Below are 19,907 nucleotides of genomic sequence, written 5' to 3'. Positions count from 1 at the left end.
GGTAGAACTGAGATAGTTTTGAAGCACCATGCACTATCTCCTTTTCCTTGTCTTTATGCCTAACCTTCCTTTTTATCCTCCATAATGCACATCTTTAAACTCCCATCTCTGTTTAACTGCTTTTTGGGACAGGGACTGTCTGCTTCTGGCTACACAGAAAGATCATATACCCCATTATGCAAGTAGTAAGCAATAAATAAATAACCATATGAAAAACACCAAAAAAAAACCCAAATTATTTCATTCCTCTGTTTGCAATCCTTTGAAGGTAGACAACTTTTTGTAGGATAGTTCCTTTTGCAATATTAAAACTCACACTCTGTTCCCTGGGAATGGGATGGAGAGGTGTTTAGTTCCAAAGGTGAGGAAGAAAAGCCACCACTAAAACATTCACTGACTAGATCTTGTCTCTCAAAAATAGGGAAAGATTTATTCAGCTGTCTCACTGAGAAGATTCAGCTATGTTAGTCTATGAGACAATTATGACTTTATATATAAGCATGATGTCTTTGATAGTAGTAGTATTCATTAAAATTAATAAATTTAAATTATTCATTAAATTTCTCTGGCAGAAAACCCAAAGACTCCAAACTGAATCTTCAAGCCCAGACTTTGGAGGGCTTGAAGTTGGATATCATATGAACACTCTGATATGCATTTGAGACTGTTCCAAACCTGAGTACTTCAAATAATGTCAGTGGTTTCGTAAAAGCAAAGAACACCAGAAATGACAGACCAACCCTTGACCCAATATAAATACTCAGAAGACTTGATTCCCTCACAGTGTAAATTTGACCTTGTAACTATGCCTTCTGTGAAAATGGTGTCATGTAACTTGCCTGAACAGTGAAATTCTGGAGCATATCTCCTTCTATAGTTGAAAATATAGACAAAAGAATATATCTGCTCTTAAATCCAACACACTATACCCATTTGCAGATCATGACCAGATAGCTTACTTCAGATGATTGGCAGACAGAGTTTATAGCCAAATCTCTTAGAAACCAGCAATTTATTTTCAGTCCACAGACCTTCAAAACTACTCGTCATGACTCAGATTGTCCAAACATGATTGTTTCAATACACTAAGGGCATTTGACAGTTCTAACTTACAAAGAAGAAGTTGGCAATAATGATGCTCTTCAATAGCACTTTTCAGAAACTCCAAAACAATGACCTGTAATTGTAGGTGAAAAAAAATATTGTCACGTCTCAGCAGAATAGCTTTTCTTCAAGTGGAGTACGTGCAATAAAAAGCCCTTACATAATTGTCTAGAGTAGTGGTGAAGGGGACAGAGGGAAGTGTGAGGTCCTTCACACAGGTCATGCAGAAACATTTTTAGGTAGGAAAAGGAGGCAAATATATCTTCTTACTCTGAATAGCAGGAAGCAATATTAGTGAGGAGAGACCACATGGATGCATGAGCTGGTGCAGTTCCACATGGAAAAGCTGCTCTGCAGTTATTGTCTCCTCACAGAAGCGAAGTCCTTGAAAAGCAGAGATTCCACACTGTCGCCCATTCAGGCTGATGTTATACAGGGCTAATGACATCAGAAACATACGTGAAGAGTAGAAAGACCCTCTTCTGACAGAATTTCTGCAGGAAATGAGGTAATTTTTGCTTATCAGGCTGTTAGGCAATTGAGAATAACTGGTATTTTAGTTCCAATAGTGAACAACACTGTAAATAAATTCTGAGTATATTGATTAATCAGTGAACAAGTAAATAGAGAGAGAGACACTTTCCTCCACTAGAATGTAAATGGTCTTTCATTTGTTTTTTGATTCAGCTGTAGAGGTTAGATTCACAGAAGGACAAACACACCTTGAAGCCCATCAAGTTTGTCCTTATGATACTGAACCCAAAATTTCATGCTATTCTTTCCTAGCTGACTGACTAAACAGTCCCCTTGAATAGCTAGATCTCCTTCCCCAAAAAATGCAGGCCAAAATTGCCCTTGTTAAGTTGTTGCCTATCAGGAGAGAATGTAAAAGCTACACTTCTTACAATTTCAAACAATAAAACTCCAGGATATTTGAAAGCTTCTATTCTGCTTAAATGCTGAACAATGAATACCTAAGCCTTACACTTTTCTCTTCTTGAAACCTTGGAGCTGTTCAGAATGATAGTTTTATTCAAGCATATAGAACAGAAAAGAGAAATCATAGCCTTAGAGAATGCAAGTAGAGTGGATGATTTGGCAGAGTAGGGAACACTGTATTTTGAACTAGAATTCATGTCTTCCACTTTCTGGGCAAGTGATGTAACCAGATGGTTCTCATAGAAATGGTGAGGATGAAACCAATACATTTTAAAAAGGGAAACCTTTTTCATTGTTTTGAAGGAAATACAGGACTGAGGACTGATTCCATTTATACTGTAGGTGTCATGAGATCTGATTCAAAGAAAAAGAAAAGTCTGAGTGTTTGGAGACAATTGTCCAGGAGGAGAAAAAGCAGAAAACTTCTTTTACCAGCAAACTGCAGAAATTAGACTGGTGTCAAATGAAATCTCTTCCTCAGTTGCAGTCCAGGATCCACAAATTTGCTCATTCACTTTTTTACAGCCAGGTGTGAGCTGACTTCACTTATCCTGTGAACTTACCTCCCTTCAGCCTGAAACTGTGCATATTTATCACCTCAGAGCTATTCTCACATTTAAACCCATCATGGAAGTCTATTAGCATAGGCGAGTGTGTTAATGCAGCTTCTTTCTCACACCCATTTTGATCAGAGTGCAAGCAAAGTCTCTGCCTGCAAGTAATGAAAGAGACCTGGACCTTTGTTTTCACGCTGTATATGTTCTGATAACCACATTAGAATCAGAGGTAAACAGGGAGCTGATGGCTAACAGTAAAACAGTGTAAAGAGTAAACATAGGTGAGGGGTTTTTTACAAATATTTGTAGGTAAATTCTTATAAAGAAGGATCAAATTCAGATCAAAACTAAATGATGAAAATTTAATTATGAGAAAACACAAACAATATTTAGAGAGCTAAATTCCTTGTTTTGACGAGAAGGTACCATTAACGTTTCTTAGACATGTGATGTCCCTTGAAATGTGGGAGCTTGTCTTAGAGTTACATAAAAGCCATTTTTCCAAACTAGAACCTCTGATCTAGGCAAAGTTTTTTATTTGTAACATATACATACTAACAGGCCAGAGGTAACAGGTACTTCTAATATATTAAAAAATGTCAGCATAAATCCCAAAGAAACCATGAACAGCATTCTTTAATGAATTATTTCACTCATTAATATGAGAAGGAATTAGGTCCTTTTTAATATTCACTGGTTCCAAGAGAAATACTTTTCTGCTTTGACTTTACATGCAAGAATCTACTTAAAGTTTATGACCTTTCTTCCTTCCAAAAGCAGATAAATTATAAAAGTAGCTCATTCTCTCAACACATTAAAAGTATCTCTTCTGGTGAATAATTTTTTCAGTCTCCTGTTTAGTCCCCAGTTAATCATTGCCTTAAATTTGTGTGATTGTAGTCTAAAAACTGTAAGTGTAAAACTGCCACCTTGGTTACTCTCATAATGTTCAGACTCCACCTGTGCCACCTTGCAATGATTTACAATATCATTAAAGACTACAAAGACTATGATGAGTTGATGTAACTGTGAAAGAAAAAAAGAGGGAGGAGAGAAGTGCTTTATTGAATACTAAAGTTGTCTTGATAAATGGGGGGATTGGTCTGAAATCAATAACAAGAAATTCAATAGAGACAAGCACAGAGTACTACACTTGGGGCTTGTCTACACAAACAGATTAGTACAGCAAACTAAAGCATGAATTTACAGTACACTTGCTGCTGCATACTAACTTTTCATGCTGACACTTTGCAAAGCAGTAAGTATAGCTCTCTGTGACGTCTTCTACTTCACATTCTGCACAGAAACAACATTAATGCAGGCAACAAGTATCCACAGGGGAATCTGGCATGGAGAAGCTAGTGTGCTGTAAATTTATACCCTATCTTACTGAAATTTGGTAGTTTAAATTCTACCATAGACAGAAAAAAAAATTGAACACACAAATAGAAAGTGTGGAATTACAGGTTAGACAACATTACTGCTTCAGCAGGTTGTAGTCAGCATAACCAATGATAAATGATGAAAAATAACTATGATATTGGTATTACATAGACCATTGTTACAAGTACATAAAAAGAAACAGAAGAGAATTATTCACATTCTGCTTTTCTCACTGTTGGCAAGACATAAGCCAGAAGAGTCTGCTTTCTTTGGAGTTTCACTTGAAAGGGTAGGCAGGTTTTAGAGTAGTCAGAAATATGCAGTCAAACATGCTATAAGAACCAAGATTGCTAAATCCAGAAAAACTAGGACTGATGGCTGAGTATGGTAACAGTCTTCAAAGACATAAAAGGGCGCTTTAAGAGAACTTCCTGCTGTTTTTTTTTTTCCAGTCCAAGAAGAGTTGGAAGGATTGGAATTGTTCCATTTGCAATTGTGATATTCCATACCTGCAAGTGTTGGTGTATACCATCCTGAGGGGTACGAGAGCAGGGCAGCACTGGAAACAAGGGTAAATGGGTCCATTGCTCTCATTTCTATCATGACGTGTTCTAGGAGTGAGTGGAAACAGCAGCAGTAAGAAAGAGAAAGTGAAGGACTTCAAGATTAACTTCCTTTGAAGAAAGTGTACAAGAACACAGAGGTTGAGAACTACTGAGTTTGGAGACAATTTACCTAGAAAGAACAAGTAATTAAGCACACTGGAGGGTCCTAAAAACTATTCATAGGCAAACACCTTTCCATGTGGTAGTAACATTCTTGAACCTTTCTCTGGCCAGGAGCTCAGAAGTAAACAGCTTTGCAACTCCCTTTCGTTTCTTTTTAGACCTGTAGCATCCTTACTAAAATGTAGGCCTTTTACTGGTGTGTACTTGGCTCAAATATATTATTTGCAATTTGCTATGGAGCAGCAGCACCTATTGAGTGAAGCCTGACAAAGTCAATGGAGCTCTAATTTTATATCTGATTATTTACCACCCATTTTTCAGTTTCTCGTCTAACTAATCTTCCTCATCTTTGCTATATGTAAGAAGAAATCTTAGTGTTATACGTCTCATAGTTGAAAAGAGAAATAAATATGTAAATTACAATATATGCAAATTATGTTTATATTTATATGTGTTCTTTTATTATTAATTTGTATTTGCTTACTTAACTGTTATCCTAGTTATCCATATATCATTTTCATTATTGAATGTGTTCTATGCTGAATTTACAGCTTGCATGCTGTGATGGATACAACCCATCATATATTAGGACCCAGCTAGCCTAAAATAAGCTTTTGAGTTGGCTGCATTTCTCTTCCACAAAGGCAGCACATAGAAATGATCTTAAACTGAGAAACCAAAAACCAGTACCTGCTAGAAAAAGAGTGAAAAGTAAATTTAAAGTATGCCAACTGGATAAACGAAAAGTTCTGGAAATTTACAAATTCAAAAGGTCAAAGGGGAGAATACAGCTACAGAAAGTCAGTGCCTTGTCTTGGCAACCAGCCATCAGACTGTCTAAGTCATATAAGAGTAGCAAAAGGAATCCAGTGTAAAGCCTTTTTAAAACGTTAATAATATCTGGGGGAGAATAAGGCAAAGTGAAAGGAATAGAATAGGCCCAAAGGCTAGCAATTACAATTGTATATTAGCCTTCTACCGAGAAAGATACAATAAATAGTGGGAAACTAATTGGAAAAGGTGTGTATTTCCTAGGAATGATATGAAATTTTTTTACTGATTTGTTCTACCACCAAGCTAATCACTTTGCCTTTAGTGATATTTAGACACAGGCAACAACTTTTTTTACATTAGTTCCCAGTCCTACAAATAAAGTAACTGCTTATTTTTTTAATGGCATACCTAAATGTTTACCCAAGGATTAGTTGCGACTACCCCTTGTTACTTAGTATTTCTAAATGAGTTTACACAATCACCTCATTAGATCAATTTTAATAGAAAACATAATTATGTATTTCATCCCTTCCTATGTATAAACACATCAGTGAGCACTACCCACATCTGATGTGAAGCAGACAAACGGACTTCAAGTCAGAGTAAGAAAAAACACACCAAACAGGAAAGGCTGGCCAGAAATCAATCAGAAGCGAACAATAAAATATTTCCTATCTTTATGACATCACAGCAGTTAGCTAGAAGCTTAAGTAATGTGCTAAAGAAGTTCATAGACAATTGCTCCATCTGTGAGGTTAAAAATGTATTAAAAATGGATCTAAAGAGGTAGACTTGCATAAAGGAGTGGCAAAGGAGAGTAGCCATGAATACATCTGAAGACTGCTACTTCAAAACTCAAATGAGAAGGAACACTGGAAAGCAGTATAATTAAGACTTGCTTCTAATAGAAATAATAGTGGAGAGCTCATTAGCAGAAAATTTTTTGCAGTTTGGGACCTGAGAGAAACCACTGTAACTATGACTATGAAGGAATTTCATTAGAGAAAAGTGATGAGACCTTTATCACTGGAATTCCATGTAAAGTATTGCATTCATTTTGTAGTCTTTAACTGTGTTAGAGACTGATGGTATGGGAGTTGCTCTGAAAAGACTGACACAGTTCTTTTGGAGTGGCTAATTAAAAGCAATTTTGCAGGTAATACTTGTGCAATTAGCAAAAGGAAGTAAATTGGGCAAATTTGTGTGATTCCCATGAAAAAATGAAAGGCATGATTTTACCTCAGCTCTTTAGGGAGAGGAAATTCAGTAACACCATAGCCTGCTGGGTAAAAAGTAGAAACTTGTTCAACATTTGTAGAAGAATAGTACAAGTTTTAGGGGAAAATAGCTCACTGAAAAATGGGAGATTACTTGCTAAAACATTTCTCAGAGTAATAGCTTTGATTAAAGAAATGGTAAGTCTCTGATATGCAGAGGAGATATTATAATTCCATGAAATGGGATGGTACTGGACAGTATGGGTGAGCTCTTGAGAAAAATACAGTTCAAAAGTTGGGAGTATTAATCCTGTTTTCTGAAGGGCTACAGCTAACTTACTGAAGTTCATCAGCTAAAGGTTTCAGCCACTTTTTTTTCAAGTCAGGGAAGATTCATTTGGGAATTCATTTGATTCACAAGCCATGTTGTTAGTGTCTGTCCACCTTATTAACTGGACATGACCTACAGGTCATTAGCAAAATAAAGACTAGAGCACCTACACACCTATTTATCAATTTCTTTCATAGAGTTTATGAGTGAGCTCCACACTTAGAATGTTAAAGTGAATCATGGCTAAATAATTGCATTTCTTATGCCTCTAGATTTACAAAAATACAAACACAAGGCCAGAAACAGACTAACACAACAAAATGAAGATACAGTGAACTCAAGATCACCATGTTCCCTGCCTTTCGAGTTCTGTTATTGCTGGTTTGTTCGCTATCAGCAATCACAGTTCTGGACTCCGCATGTAGCCAGTTGAAAGGAGTTCGGAGTATTTGCCTCTGGAAGAAGTATGTTGCAATTGTAGAAATTTCCTTGCAGAAAATTCCATCTTTATTTCCAATCTATAACAAATCAAAATACTTTACTTTCACAAAAGAAAATTTTAAATGCTTCATAAATATACCATAATAAATTTAACAATTATAGCTATTGGATACTGGAAGAATTAATATGACTTTTCATTTACACTCCATAAGTGATCTCAAATTTTCCTTAGGTTACATGTTTCTGAGCAGGCTTTTGCATCTCATTCCAGATTTTCTGTGGCCTAGATGAGGAACTAAAGATCTCATGTTATTTATGCTTTTGCCAGGTCTGGTTTTATTTATTTTCTGTGATGAACAGATCTGCAAGTACATTGGGCTTTTTCCAGAAACTCAGTAGCCTTTTCATAAAATAGTGATTTACTTTTTGAAATGGCTAATTGCCACATCTTCACAGATGTGTATGAACAGCTTCAAACTTATAAATTCTCTTTTGGTGCCTCTAATTTCTTATTAACAACAGGCAGAATTCATTTCACACACCACTTAAGCCTTCCCTCATAGCAATATCACTACTAGATACATAACTGAGGTACAGTTTGAACTAGGAAAAAATCCCAAACATTCTCCATCTTCTCAAATTCCTTCTTTGACAACAGGAATATAACTCTCTTAAAATTAAAGTTCAAGTGAGTCTTTGCTTGCTCCTGATCTAAAGCACCTACAAAAAACCTACATTGCTTCTTTATCCCAAAGGAAAACTAAGATAAAGGATTAAAAATTATATATATCATACACAGGACATCAGACCAAGCACAGGCAGAGATTCATCAGCTGTGTCCTTCAAACAGAATTAAAAAATTGCATAGATATTTTCCAATGAGAAAATACTCCTGTACAAAACAAAGTAATGTGCTTGCTAGTTTGGGAGCATTAACTAATTAGCACAGAATACAGGAAACAATGAGAAAATGTAATTTTTAACTATAAGATGGATCAATGTTTTTGGAGAAATGCTACAAGTATTAGATCATATTATCAGGTGTATACTATTCAAGCAAATACAACATTCCCACAGACCCAACATTTATTGTATATTTACATATGACAGTTTATTTTTAATGAGTGTTCCTCTTGCAAGCAGCAAAAGGTGTTAACCATATCCATAAATATTTATTTTGTCAAATTAATCAAAAAATTATTTAATCTGCCAATTTTATCATAATTTTAGTAAGATACGGACCATTAAAAAAAAAGAAAGAAAAATTGAAAGATTATTTTATTATAAAATACTCTGTTCTTCCAATGTCAAAATCTTTTTGGAAATAGTATTCATATTCATAAATTAAAGAGGCAACTGTAACTAATCAGAGGAGCTAAAAGTGCTTGTATTTCATTGAGGTATGTACGTATGAGATTTTAAAAATACTTATTTTTTGGGAACTGTGTATTTTTAACAAAAAATTATAAAGAGCATGCTTCAAATTTATAAGTACATGGTTCACAAGAACTCTGCAGTACACTGTCTTGGAAATGAGGAGTTCTTGGCATCCAAACCGTTCCCAAATAGGTATCATATGCATTGTATATTATGCAGCTCCTAGCACAACAGATCCTTGATGCAGCCATTTGAGGTCTCTGGCAGTCCTAAGACATGCAGTTAAGTACAAATCACTAGAGAAAAGCTGTTCTTCCTGTACTAGATGCAGTCAGATTCAATTTTACTACCTCTGCTGTGGAAGGACAATAGAAGGTTCCATAAGATGCCAAGACTGAGGTTCATTGTCTTCTGTTGAATAATTTTTCAGATCAGTTGTCCACGCTTTAGGCTGGTTTTACTGTAAGCTTAGCAGATATTTTTTAATCCATTTTCTTCCACAATTCTCTAACACATAATTTTCAGAGTAGTTTATGATATTCTACTAGAATTGCAATTTACAACACAGCATTCAGAACTCGTGAAGATGTCATTTAATCATAGTAAAACTGCCTTCTGACCAAATGACTTGAATAGTATTGCTTAGATTTCTGTGCTAACGTGTTCTGATGAACACTACCAAACTTTCATTCTGCTCTCCTATAAATGGAGTTTGAATATTTCTAAGTTTACTGTAAGTTACAACAATAATTTTCAATGTTTTCTGACATCATTACTTTTTAAGTAAGGGCAAACTTTGAAAAACAATGTCTGTGTACAGAGGAATTTATTCGTTTGCTTGCTATCAGTGTAAGAGGAAGAAGGGAGAAAGGGATAAAATTTTATAATTGATTTCATAAGGAGAGAAGACAGTATATTTTCTGCCCCAGGCTGAAATATTTCGATAAAATTGACAAGTGAAAGCCTTACAGGTCACCACCACTGTTTAGAACTTTGATCAGTGGTTTTTGCAGGTTTTTTTTTTGCAAACCACTCATTTCCTAGATCTTGGACTCCTTTTTTCAAAAGCACAGGAACTGACACATAAATAATATCACTAATCCATGCAAGGCAATTTTAATATACTGATACTTGCTCAAGTGCATGATCCATGTATTTTTCTACCAGAAATAATTGGTTCCATTAAAATATCTCTATCTGTGATTCTCTATGAAGTGAAAATAAGAGCCAAATAATGATTTAAAATTAAAAAAAAAAAAGGTGAACAGAAACAGTCTCTTCATTTCTTAAAAATAAGTAACTTAATCTTCTTTAATCCTAAAAATATACCTTTAGAGATATACATCTTTATTACTCCTAGAATTAGTGAGTTATAGTGTGGCAACATTTACCTGGCCTAGCACTCCATTAAGGCATTGTTCATGTGCAAGACCCAGACACTCATACATACATTTTTTAACTGACTTAACACATTCATATTCATTAAAATCCTTTTCCAAATGACAAAACCAAAAACATTCTTTAACAAAGTTAGTAAACACAAAATATTTCCCAAATAGATTGAATGAAATGCAATGAACTAGCACCTAAGTAATACATTATCTATTCTGGTATTAGATCACTGTTTCACAACTCAGTCACCAAAAGAACTCTTTCAAGTTCAAACTCAACAATGCTTATGAAAAACAGCAAAATCTTCAAAGGCTTAAGACTAATAGTATGATTGACTGTGACAGAGGCAGATAAAATACCAACAACCACAATTAATAGGATGAAACATTGCATTATGAATAGTTTCTTTTTGTATGGGTGCTACCTGAAAAGTGGACAAATATTTATATATTAATAGAATGTATATGTTTCATATATTTATGAGAAGTTTTTAAAAATATAGAAAATAATAAAACTGTACCAGCAATAGTATTTCACATCCATTTTCCAGGAATACAAATGAACCATATAATGCTCAATTGTAATACAGATTGCTAAGATTATTAATCATATTTAACACTGGAGTTCTACATACTATTAAATGGAAATTTATATTGAAATCAATATCAAAATTCCCACTGATTTAATAGACCCAAGATGTAACTATTGGCAACAGCACAAATTAATTTATGGTTTATATTCATAAAAATTACTTTTCATAGAGCACAAGGGATAAACACCACCAGTTTAATCATGATCCATGTTAAAAGAAAAAAAAAAATTATGTGTCAAGGTATTCCTGAATGAGATCAGAATATGGACTACATGGTTTGGAAAATTTCTTTTTCTAAATCTAGACATGGTCTGGGGTCATAATTTTGTCCTGGGAAATGTCATACATAATGAGGAAATTCCCACAAGCATATCTATTCAAAAAAGCCAAAGCAATAATAATATGAAAGTCTCCTACTGGTACATCAGTGGGAAAACATTTACTTTCAATAACATTATTTATTTGCTTTGTTCCATTCTCATTTAGGTTCTGCACATTTCAGCAAAAGAGGTCCTTGACTGGTAGTTGTTTTGAACTTTTCTGTTCTTGAAACACTCGTGGGATGTTTATTGGGATTTTGGAGAAGCTGTTCATAATGCTACGCATAGTTGGAAGCTGACCCCTATTTGTTTGCATCTGAAGCTGTGACCCAAGAGCACAGAACATGGGGGCAAGGGTGGAAGGGGAAAGAAAACATTTCCAGGAATGACAATTCTGAAAGATATTATATGAAATACTGAGTTCTTTGGGCAGCCTTCTTTTAGGCGAGGACTTCTTACAGTTGCTGGTTTTCTGGATGTTGGGGATAAAGTATGACACTATCCACAAAATATATTTATATATAAAAGCTATGAGCTTTTTCTTACAGGAAGAAAATTCCCTAGTACCATAAAAAGGGATCTCTTCATTCCATAGAGATCAGTACCTCACAGGAGGCTAGAATTAAGGCAAAGACAGGCCTTTGTACACAGAGAGTGGCTCTATGTTTTCCCACTTCTAAATTATAATGACTCATTTTAAACAAAGCCCTGCACCTGTAATTTCTTATCAGTGGAGGCTTCTGCTTGAACTAGCAAGACTTTCAGTAATAAGATCTGCTTGCTAGGAAAAGGGCTCAAGAAAGTTTTATGTATTCAACATATATGTATTTGCACACACTCACACACACATATACTTATGCACACACAAATACGCACACACACAAATTCATAAATAGATGTCTATATATGTACATATGTGAAGAGACAATATTGAAAATCATATTAGACTTGGAGTATTACCCGCTTGTCAGAACTATTTAAACTACTATCTACACAGTACATATTGAAACTCAACTTTAAGATTTTTTATTTTTATGTACAGTTCATTTTCTTCCCTCTGGAAATAAAATATCTAAATACAGACAGACTGTAATGTTGTATATGTATAGCTTTCAACAATACTTTAGCTGAATAAATGCTTTGTACATAGTTCTGTCTTTTAATGGAGTTTACAGCTACATTGATAAAATGGAATCCTCATTTCCTTGATTGTTTTAAACAATAACAAGCAGAGAGACAATTACAAGTTAATATTAATAAGCAGCTCAAATAACACTGGTTAAATTATGTACAATACAAACCATTCATACAAATGAAGACTAGGATATTGAATTTGTTACAATATTTTGTAATAAAGATAAGACAGCCACTTATAACTTACATGTTCTCCGCCAGGCATTTTGTTTCTTAGAGATCAATTCCAGTATTTAAGTAGTTTAGCTGGCCTAAACTCAAACAAGTTTAAAGAATCAGAGCTTAAAGAGTCAGAGAAACATTAAACCAGATTGTGTGCTCACATGTAAATTCCAAATGTTTGCCCATCTTTACTAGAAACAGGCTTGCTCCATGGAAAAAGAGCCACCAACACCACCTTGAATGTGCCTACTGTGTGCTGGGAAAAGTCATGACACTTTGCTGTGTTCATATAATAAGGAATACTGAACTCTAAACACACTTTTTTCCCATTTGAACAAGTATTTATTCCTACAGTATTATTTACCAGTACAGCTGCTCCGAGCAGTAGAATGCATGAGTGGGGATTATTGATTGGCATGTACTCAAAGGACTTTCAAGGAGATTTCCATAACAGTCTGCCTTAGAAACCTTGTACTGTCTAGTTAATCCATTTTGCTTGATGGTAGGTTATGCTGAATCCTTAGATATCAGACAATGAAAGATTTCTTAACAGGAATCTCAATAATGTGCGCTGAAACGTGTGTGTGTGCCTCTGTGTATGTGTGTGGTTTTATTTCAAATCCATAGTGATTTACACCTAGATGGATACATGGAGCTGACTGGGCGAAAATTACATTAGATTGTTTTCCACTAACATATTTGCAGCCATTTGACATCAGCAGCAGCAGGTAGACACATTCCAGGCAATAGATATGGCCTTCCTCCTTGAGGTTACAGCCCTGTTATTTGACCTCTTTTATTCCCCAGGCTTCAGTCTCAGACACAAGTTGGTCCTCACCCTGAAGGGAAGTAGGGTGTGTCACTGTGGTAGTTGTAATCAGGACACACCTTCTGTACTAGTTTATAATCTGTACTATAAAAGGAAATGTAAATACAGATTACTTTAAAGGGCTTGGAGCAGAGCCATGACACGTGGCTCTGGGTCTGCTCCTGATAACAGGTTTTTGAAGGGTCATAGTTGCAGAGTGTATTCTTGGTAGCCTTGTCAACCTTTTCGTACTCGATTCGGCAGTTAAAGGACTTGGAATCTTTGGCATCAATCACTGTCTGTTGTGCCAAGTCAAATTCCACTATTTTTGTAGGGGGCACTAGGCTCACAGATACATTCCCTTGACCAGTGGAGTTATGCCTGAAGTAAACACTAAACGTCCCATTGCCATGGTCAACGATTTTCCCTGTTATTAACAGATTTAGCTTCACAGTCTTGATGTTGGAATGAAAATCTCCCCAGCCAAACATTTTCTTAAATTTCCCAGTCTTGACGATGGGCCGTCTCTTTGCTCTGGGCCGAGGCTCTTGCAGATCTGTGGAGTTCCTCAGCCAGTCCCAGAGATCTTGCTCAGAATAAGTTTCTGGGGCATCGTATCGCAGGTCCAAATCTGTATCATTTTCCTTTCCACGAAAAGTCTGTGACAGCAGTCGGCTGATGGACAAGTCTTTGCTGCTTTCTGTCCATATGTGCTTTAGTGTGGATTTGGAGCTTCCTGATTTTAGAAGTTCTGTTTTTCCTCCATTTGTTAAATTTGCACAGGTAACCTGAAAGAGAAGGGAAGAAGAAAGAAAAAATATATTTACATACATGACACAAACCCCATCATTTACACCTGGGACCAAAATAACCAGATTTCTTAATCATGGAGAAATTTTTTGAGAAATTAAATTGTACCTCTCTACTCAGTAAACCAAAAGAAAAATGTCTGTTTTCCAATACTTTCCAAGTAGTTATTACTCAATTCTCCTTTGCCAGTTTCTTTAATTTGCCTTCAGATTTAATCACAGACATTCACATTATTTGTCTGTTCGATGTCTGTAAGTGATGAGTGTGTAATGAATTACTACAAAAACTGAGTTACACAGTCTTGTCATCCTTCAGGCTGTATATGGCATCTCAGAGTGAAGTGTTCTTGCTTGAATGCTCACTCTGCAAGGTTGCTGTGTCTTCTACCATCAGAGACACATTCATTTACTTTTGCTGCCCCTGGAGTCCACTGTCAGGGTGCTGTCTTGGTGGTGCCAGCCTGACCATGCTTGGAGTCCATGTCATTATGAATCTAATAATAATAATACAATTTCCCTACTCCTTTTATGAATACTCATTGGTCTATGGGTCTATGTTCTTGACTGGGATCTTCAGTCACAACTACAATATAAATAACAGAATAATGAAAATTTTAATGAGTTTTGAGTTGACAGATGTACATACCGTGTACTCCACATCAGTTAATGCAGGAGGAGTCACAGCCTTTTCTAATAATCCCTTATAGACCAACTACCAGTTTGCCTTGTCTGTATCTAATATGACAAGCATTTCTCCTTTCTCACTTAACTTCTTTTTTCACCATTTCCTCCCCAAATTAAATCGTGATCTGTGTAAGACAGAAAGCTTTTTATATATTTACAAAAAAAAAAAAAGTCACCAATTTTAAGGCAGTAATAACCAAGTTCCTACAGAATCATATATTTCAGACATAGTTTTTCACTAAATTTACTGTCAGAACAATTTGTCTTATTTATATTTTTTTCTCTTTGCTTTAATTGAGTGGAAAACAGAGAACAGATGCAGGCGCACAGCTGTCTAACATGCAGCACTGGCAGAGAGCTCTGACAGAGTGGACCTGGGAGGGCTGGAATTCGTGCAGGGTAGATGGAAAGGTACTGACAACATATATAGTCCCATCTCCCCTAAAATTTGCACCACACACACTGCCCAATTTTTTAACATTTTCACTGCTCTGAAGAGGCCATCAGGTTTCTTATTTGCCTTTTCATGGCTACATATGAGATTCCAAATATGCCTGGTTTATTCCTCTGTGTTCTGGCACTGATTTATGTGCTTCTATCATGCTTGCAGTTATATCTTTCTCTTCACTTAAAAATTAATTGAGTGCATTCCATACCTAGGAAACCCATTGGAAACCAGAAAGTATTTAAATCATGTCCCCTCCCTACTGGTACAACTGGAGGTATATGTCACGGAGGATATCTATCACAGCATGACCTTTTCATTTCTTAACAATCATGAAATTGAAACACACTTTCATTAACTTCAGTAGTTTTCCAAGGTCATTTGAAGGCACATAGATAAAATCAGTCTAAATTGTCTTAATACACTGATCACACAGGAGATATGCCCCCAGCCTTTTACAACAAATAAATAGGTAAATAAATCTGTTGCATCCTACACTATACCTGCCCAATCCATTTCATGTGGGGCCAGTAAGGATAATAGATAAAATATGGATTTAATTCAGGATTTTGCCAAAGAGACAACTTCCCCCTCTTTTGAATGGACAGAAGGATTAAAACACAGACTAACATTTTGATAGCCAGCCCAAAGCTGCATCTTAGTAATAACACAGTAGGCCAAGAGAGAGGCTGTAATAAAATGCACTGATGGTGCTCTGGTTAATGAAGCAGTAATGAAGATGTCACAGGGAGAGAGAAAGAGACTCAGAATATATTTTTTTTTCTATGGCATATGGGGAAGGAGGGCAAAATAAGAAAAGAAGTGTGGTTAAACGGAAAAATGTTCCTGTCTAGAATGAATCTGTCAACCCACAATGAATCTAAGTAGTTAGCTAGCAGAGCTAGTAAACCAGCGATCTGTAGGTAGGATACAGACTGCTTACCACTCTCATTTTCTTTGCTTACAGTTTGTTTTTCATTTGTTTTCTTTTCTTCATCTAATGATTTACACTTCATAGGATTAGACTAACAATTCCATGTAACAATATGTAAGAGTTTAAAAACCTTTAAGAAATGTGTCTCTTTTTTTTCAGATATGTGAAACTGAAGACTCAGGAAAAGGTGGTAATTTTCTGAAATGATTGATGACTGATCCTATACATGGTTTTTTGAAAGCCAGCGTATTTCATGGAAATGGATGATTTAGGCTACATGCATTCTATATCCAATCTAACAGATACAACTGGTTGTTACTGTCATCGATTTTGTAATACCTAAAAGATTTCTGGCTATGTAGTTAGCCCTGAGACCTCTGTTTGTAATTTTCAGTGTGGATAACTGGTTGCATTCATGAGTAAAGGCTTGAACCTGTTCTTCCTAGTCAAGAGTCCATGATAGCACTAAAAAAACAGCCCACAAGTGTTAATAAAAAAAGCTCTAGAATTCATTGTGCTTCGCTAACATTTTCCATCCAACTGCTTTTTCATATACTGCTAGTATACTACATGCTATAGAAAGTATCCTCAGAGATTCGCACACCCAATAACACAGAGCATTGTTGGGTAATAGAATTTCTGCAAATGCAGCAGTTCTTTCACAGGAACTGATTCAGTTTTCTTCAATCTCTCTTCTTCCCAAACACAATGTCGCAATAATACAAGAAAGAGCATGCCAAAACATGAGTTTTTGCACTTAGTATTGTTAAGCTTAAACATAGACCTATTTTAGGGGTTCATGGAAAAAGAGCCAATTTAAAGTGGATAATAAAACAGGGAGCAGCTTAAATTCTATGGTGGTTTTCTTGTCCTCTTCCTTGAGGATACTTACATATAATTCAGAAACTTGCATACTCTATCAATTAGTTCACTATAACCAGTTTTGCTTCCTTTTCCATAGCCAAGTGTCACTCTTAGATGAAATATTGAAACATTTGGCCCAGTTTTAATGGCTCTGTCTAGGATGGAAGCCATTTACTTCATAGCAACTCATATGGTGCTATGGTTGAGGCTTTTGACCCAAATGCTGGTAACACACTAATGTTCTAGCTCTGGCTGAACAGTGTACAGCACCAAGACCTTCTCTGTTTCTCTCCCAGCCTCCTAAGTGAATAGACTGGGGAGGTGCACAATGGATTGGGAATGGACACAACAGAGCAGAGAACCAGAATTCACCAGAGATATTCCATAATATGTAACACCATGCTTAGCAATTAAAAGAGTGGGGGGTATAGAGGAGGTAGCCTTCTTTTGTTGAGGAGCTGTTTGGTCATCGTTCTACCCAATGGAGTAGTTGTGTGTTGAGTGTTGCCTTTGCATCACTTCTGGTTTGTTTGCTTCTTTTCTTTCTTCTTCTCTTTATCCTTCAGTTATTAAACTTTTCTTTATCTTGACTCCCAAGTTTTCTTGCTTTTATTCTTCCGTTCCTCTTCCCCATCCCACTGGGGAAAGGGGGAAAGTAAACAACGTGAGGTGCTTAGCTGCTCACCAGTATTAATCCAAAACACCACTGCAGTGCAATAAATCAGTGTTGCAAAAGGGCTGAGTAGGGGGATTTCCTCCACAACTGCATAGCCAGAAGTGATTCTGAATGATGATGATGGCAGAAATGTTTGTATAGAAAAACAGTAAATAGCAAAAAAAATTTAGAAGTGCTTATCTAGTGCTACAAGTGTCATTGGAAAATAACTTATTAAGCATGGCAGACTGATATTTGGTTCTGGTCTTGTACTTTTACTGGAAAATATGTATTTCCACTACCTAATAAAGTCTACTGATACCAAAAAAGCAGCAGGAGTTTTTACTACCGTCTGGCAACTCTTTTCCAACAGATACTGATGAATTGTTATTCCATTTCTTCTACTTCTTCTTTGAAGAAGGAGGCATTGGTTTCCTTTGGCACAATATCAGAAAGCATCATTAAAAAGACACAGGAATTGATCTGTAAATAATTTTTTAATCTATTAAAATACTCCATTCATTTTGCATCCTATGTTTTGAGAGTGATGAATTTTTTTAACGTTTAGCCTCATTAAGCATATTTTAATTAATATATGTAGTTCTTTTAGGACTTCCTAAAGGATGGGAAATTTATTTATCTCAGAAATTTTAGAATTCTCTTTCAAGACACTGAGCCATGAATGCTTTGCCAAGTCAAATCTTAACATTTGCAGCAGAGAAAATGAAGTTAAAAAGGAATTTCAGGAAACCATGAAGGCCATAAGTGGTGATTTAGGTCCCCTTCTCAGTGTAAAATCAACCATAGGTATATTAACATTAATTTAAGACTGATGAATTTGAGATTTTAAAAAATATTAATTCAAAAAGGTACAGAATGCATCTTGATTTCTCACTCTTTTCCTTTTATTCTAGCTCTACTACAGTTCATTACCTATAATTGCAGTATTGGTTTAGAAATTATGCATTTATTCCTCTAAATATATGACTACTTCAGTGCAAATGAAAATGCAAACAAACAATCTAATACTCAAGGTGGAAAATCCTCTCTCTTCAGGTAAATAACTAATCAAAAACAAAGACTGTTTTTATTGGCATAGCACTGTAAGAATTTGGGAGCACTGTGTTTGCAAATGCTCTGTATAAAAGAATTCAGAATTTTCTTTCCTCAGTAAGATATCTCAGACACAACAAAGGCAGAAGAGTATTGATGGACATTACAATAAGTTGCACCATCATCAAGGCAGGGCAGCACACAGAAAGTGGTCACTGAGTCCAGTGTCCTTATATTTATCCTGTTTTTGCAATGGGTAGAGGGAAAACACGACCAAGTTTACTCTTCCATTTAGATCCATTTTTCTTCCTGCAGGTATCTACAAATTGTGCAAAGTTACCAGTGGCATGGAAATATTTTATTCAGATAAAATAATTTCCAGAAAAGTCAAAGTCAATATTCTACAGATATTTGGTAATAAACAAGAGTTTTTTTGGTAAGAAACTGAGAATGCAAATTAATGGAGAGAGTGAAACACACTGAAGGACCTGCACCTCTTAAATGGACACTTTGGAAAGGAAGGACGAAAACAGAAAACCACATACATGGATATTTCACAGAAACAGGCCTCTCTGGTTTTAACTTACAAACCTTTCTGCTGAACAACATGAAAAGAATGAGTGTTGGTCATTCAAAAAATCTGCAAACTCAGATGAGTCTGACAAACAGGACAGTAACCCATGATCTACAGTGTCAAATGAGAACTCAAAAGTGGCTGTGCAGGATCAAACCAAAGACTCATTTAGAAAAATCTTCTTGTCTCCTATAGCAGCTATAAGACATGGCTGGAGAAAGGCAAGAACATGGCAAGCATATTACAGACCCCTAATTTCTTCCCAGCTGCCAGTAATTCTAGTTTCCTCTGCTAGACATTGTTTCTGTATATATTTTCTGTTTCATCATTTCCCTTTCAATTTTACAATATTATGCCATCACACATTAAAGTCTGTGAACTGAAGGACCAAATGAGTTTTCTGTTTCAGTAACTCTAAACAGAATGATCTTCTGTGCATTTGTTCACTTTGACCCTTTGTAAACTTTTAACACTCATAAGATGCTTCAGCAATGAGTTCCACTGCTCTGTTTCCTCCTATGGTTTGTTTTGAACCTTGTTCCTGACACCTTCTTCAGAAAACCCTTCATG

At 35.8% G+C, this 19,907-nt stretch overlaps 1 protein-coding gene across 1 annotated transcript in view; it reads right to left on the bottom strand.

The window, feature by feature from the left end:
• Window positions 1-12,158: 12,158 nt before the first annotated feature.
• The window catches only part of NXPH1 (neurexophilin 1), a 137,636-nt gene continuing 129,887 nt past the window's right edge, over window positions 12,159-19,907 (bottom strand). Inside the window, exon 3 of the mRNA XM_041466546.1 lies at window positions 12,159-14,107. Coding sequence (XP_041322480.1) covers window positions 13,346-14,107 — 762 coding nt within the window. The 3' untranslated portion in view covers window positions 12,159-13,345. The remainder of the gene's footprint in view (window positions 14,108-19,907) is intronic.

The sequence above is a fragment of the Pyrgilauda ruficollis genome, unplaced genomic scaffold, assembly GCF_017590135.1.
Source record: "Pyrgilauda ruficollis isolate IOZ18807 unplaced genomic scaffold, ASM1759013v1 scaffold2, whole genome shotgun sequence".
NCBI classification, from domain to species: domain Eukaryota; kingdom Metazoa; phylum Chordata; class Aves; order Passeriformes; family Passeridae; genus Pyrgilauda; species Pyrgilauda ruficollis.
The sequence above is the reverse complement of the archived record's forward strand: the minus strand, read 5'-3'. Positions and strand labels throughout refer to the sequence as shown.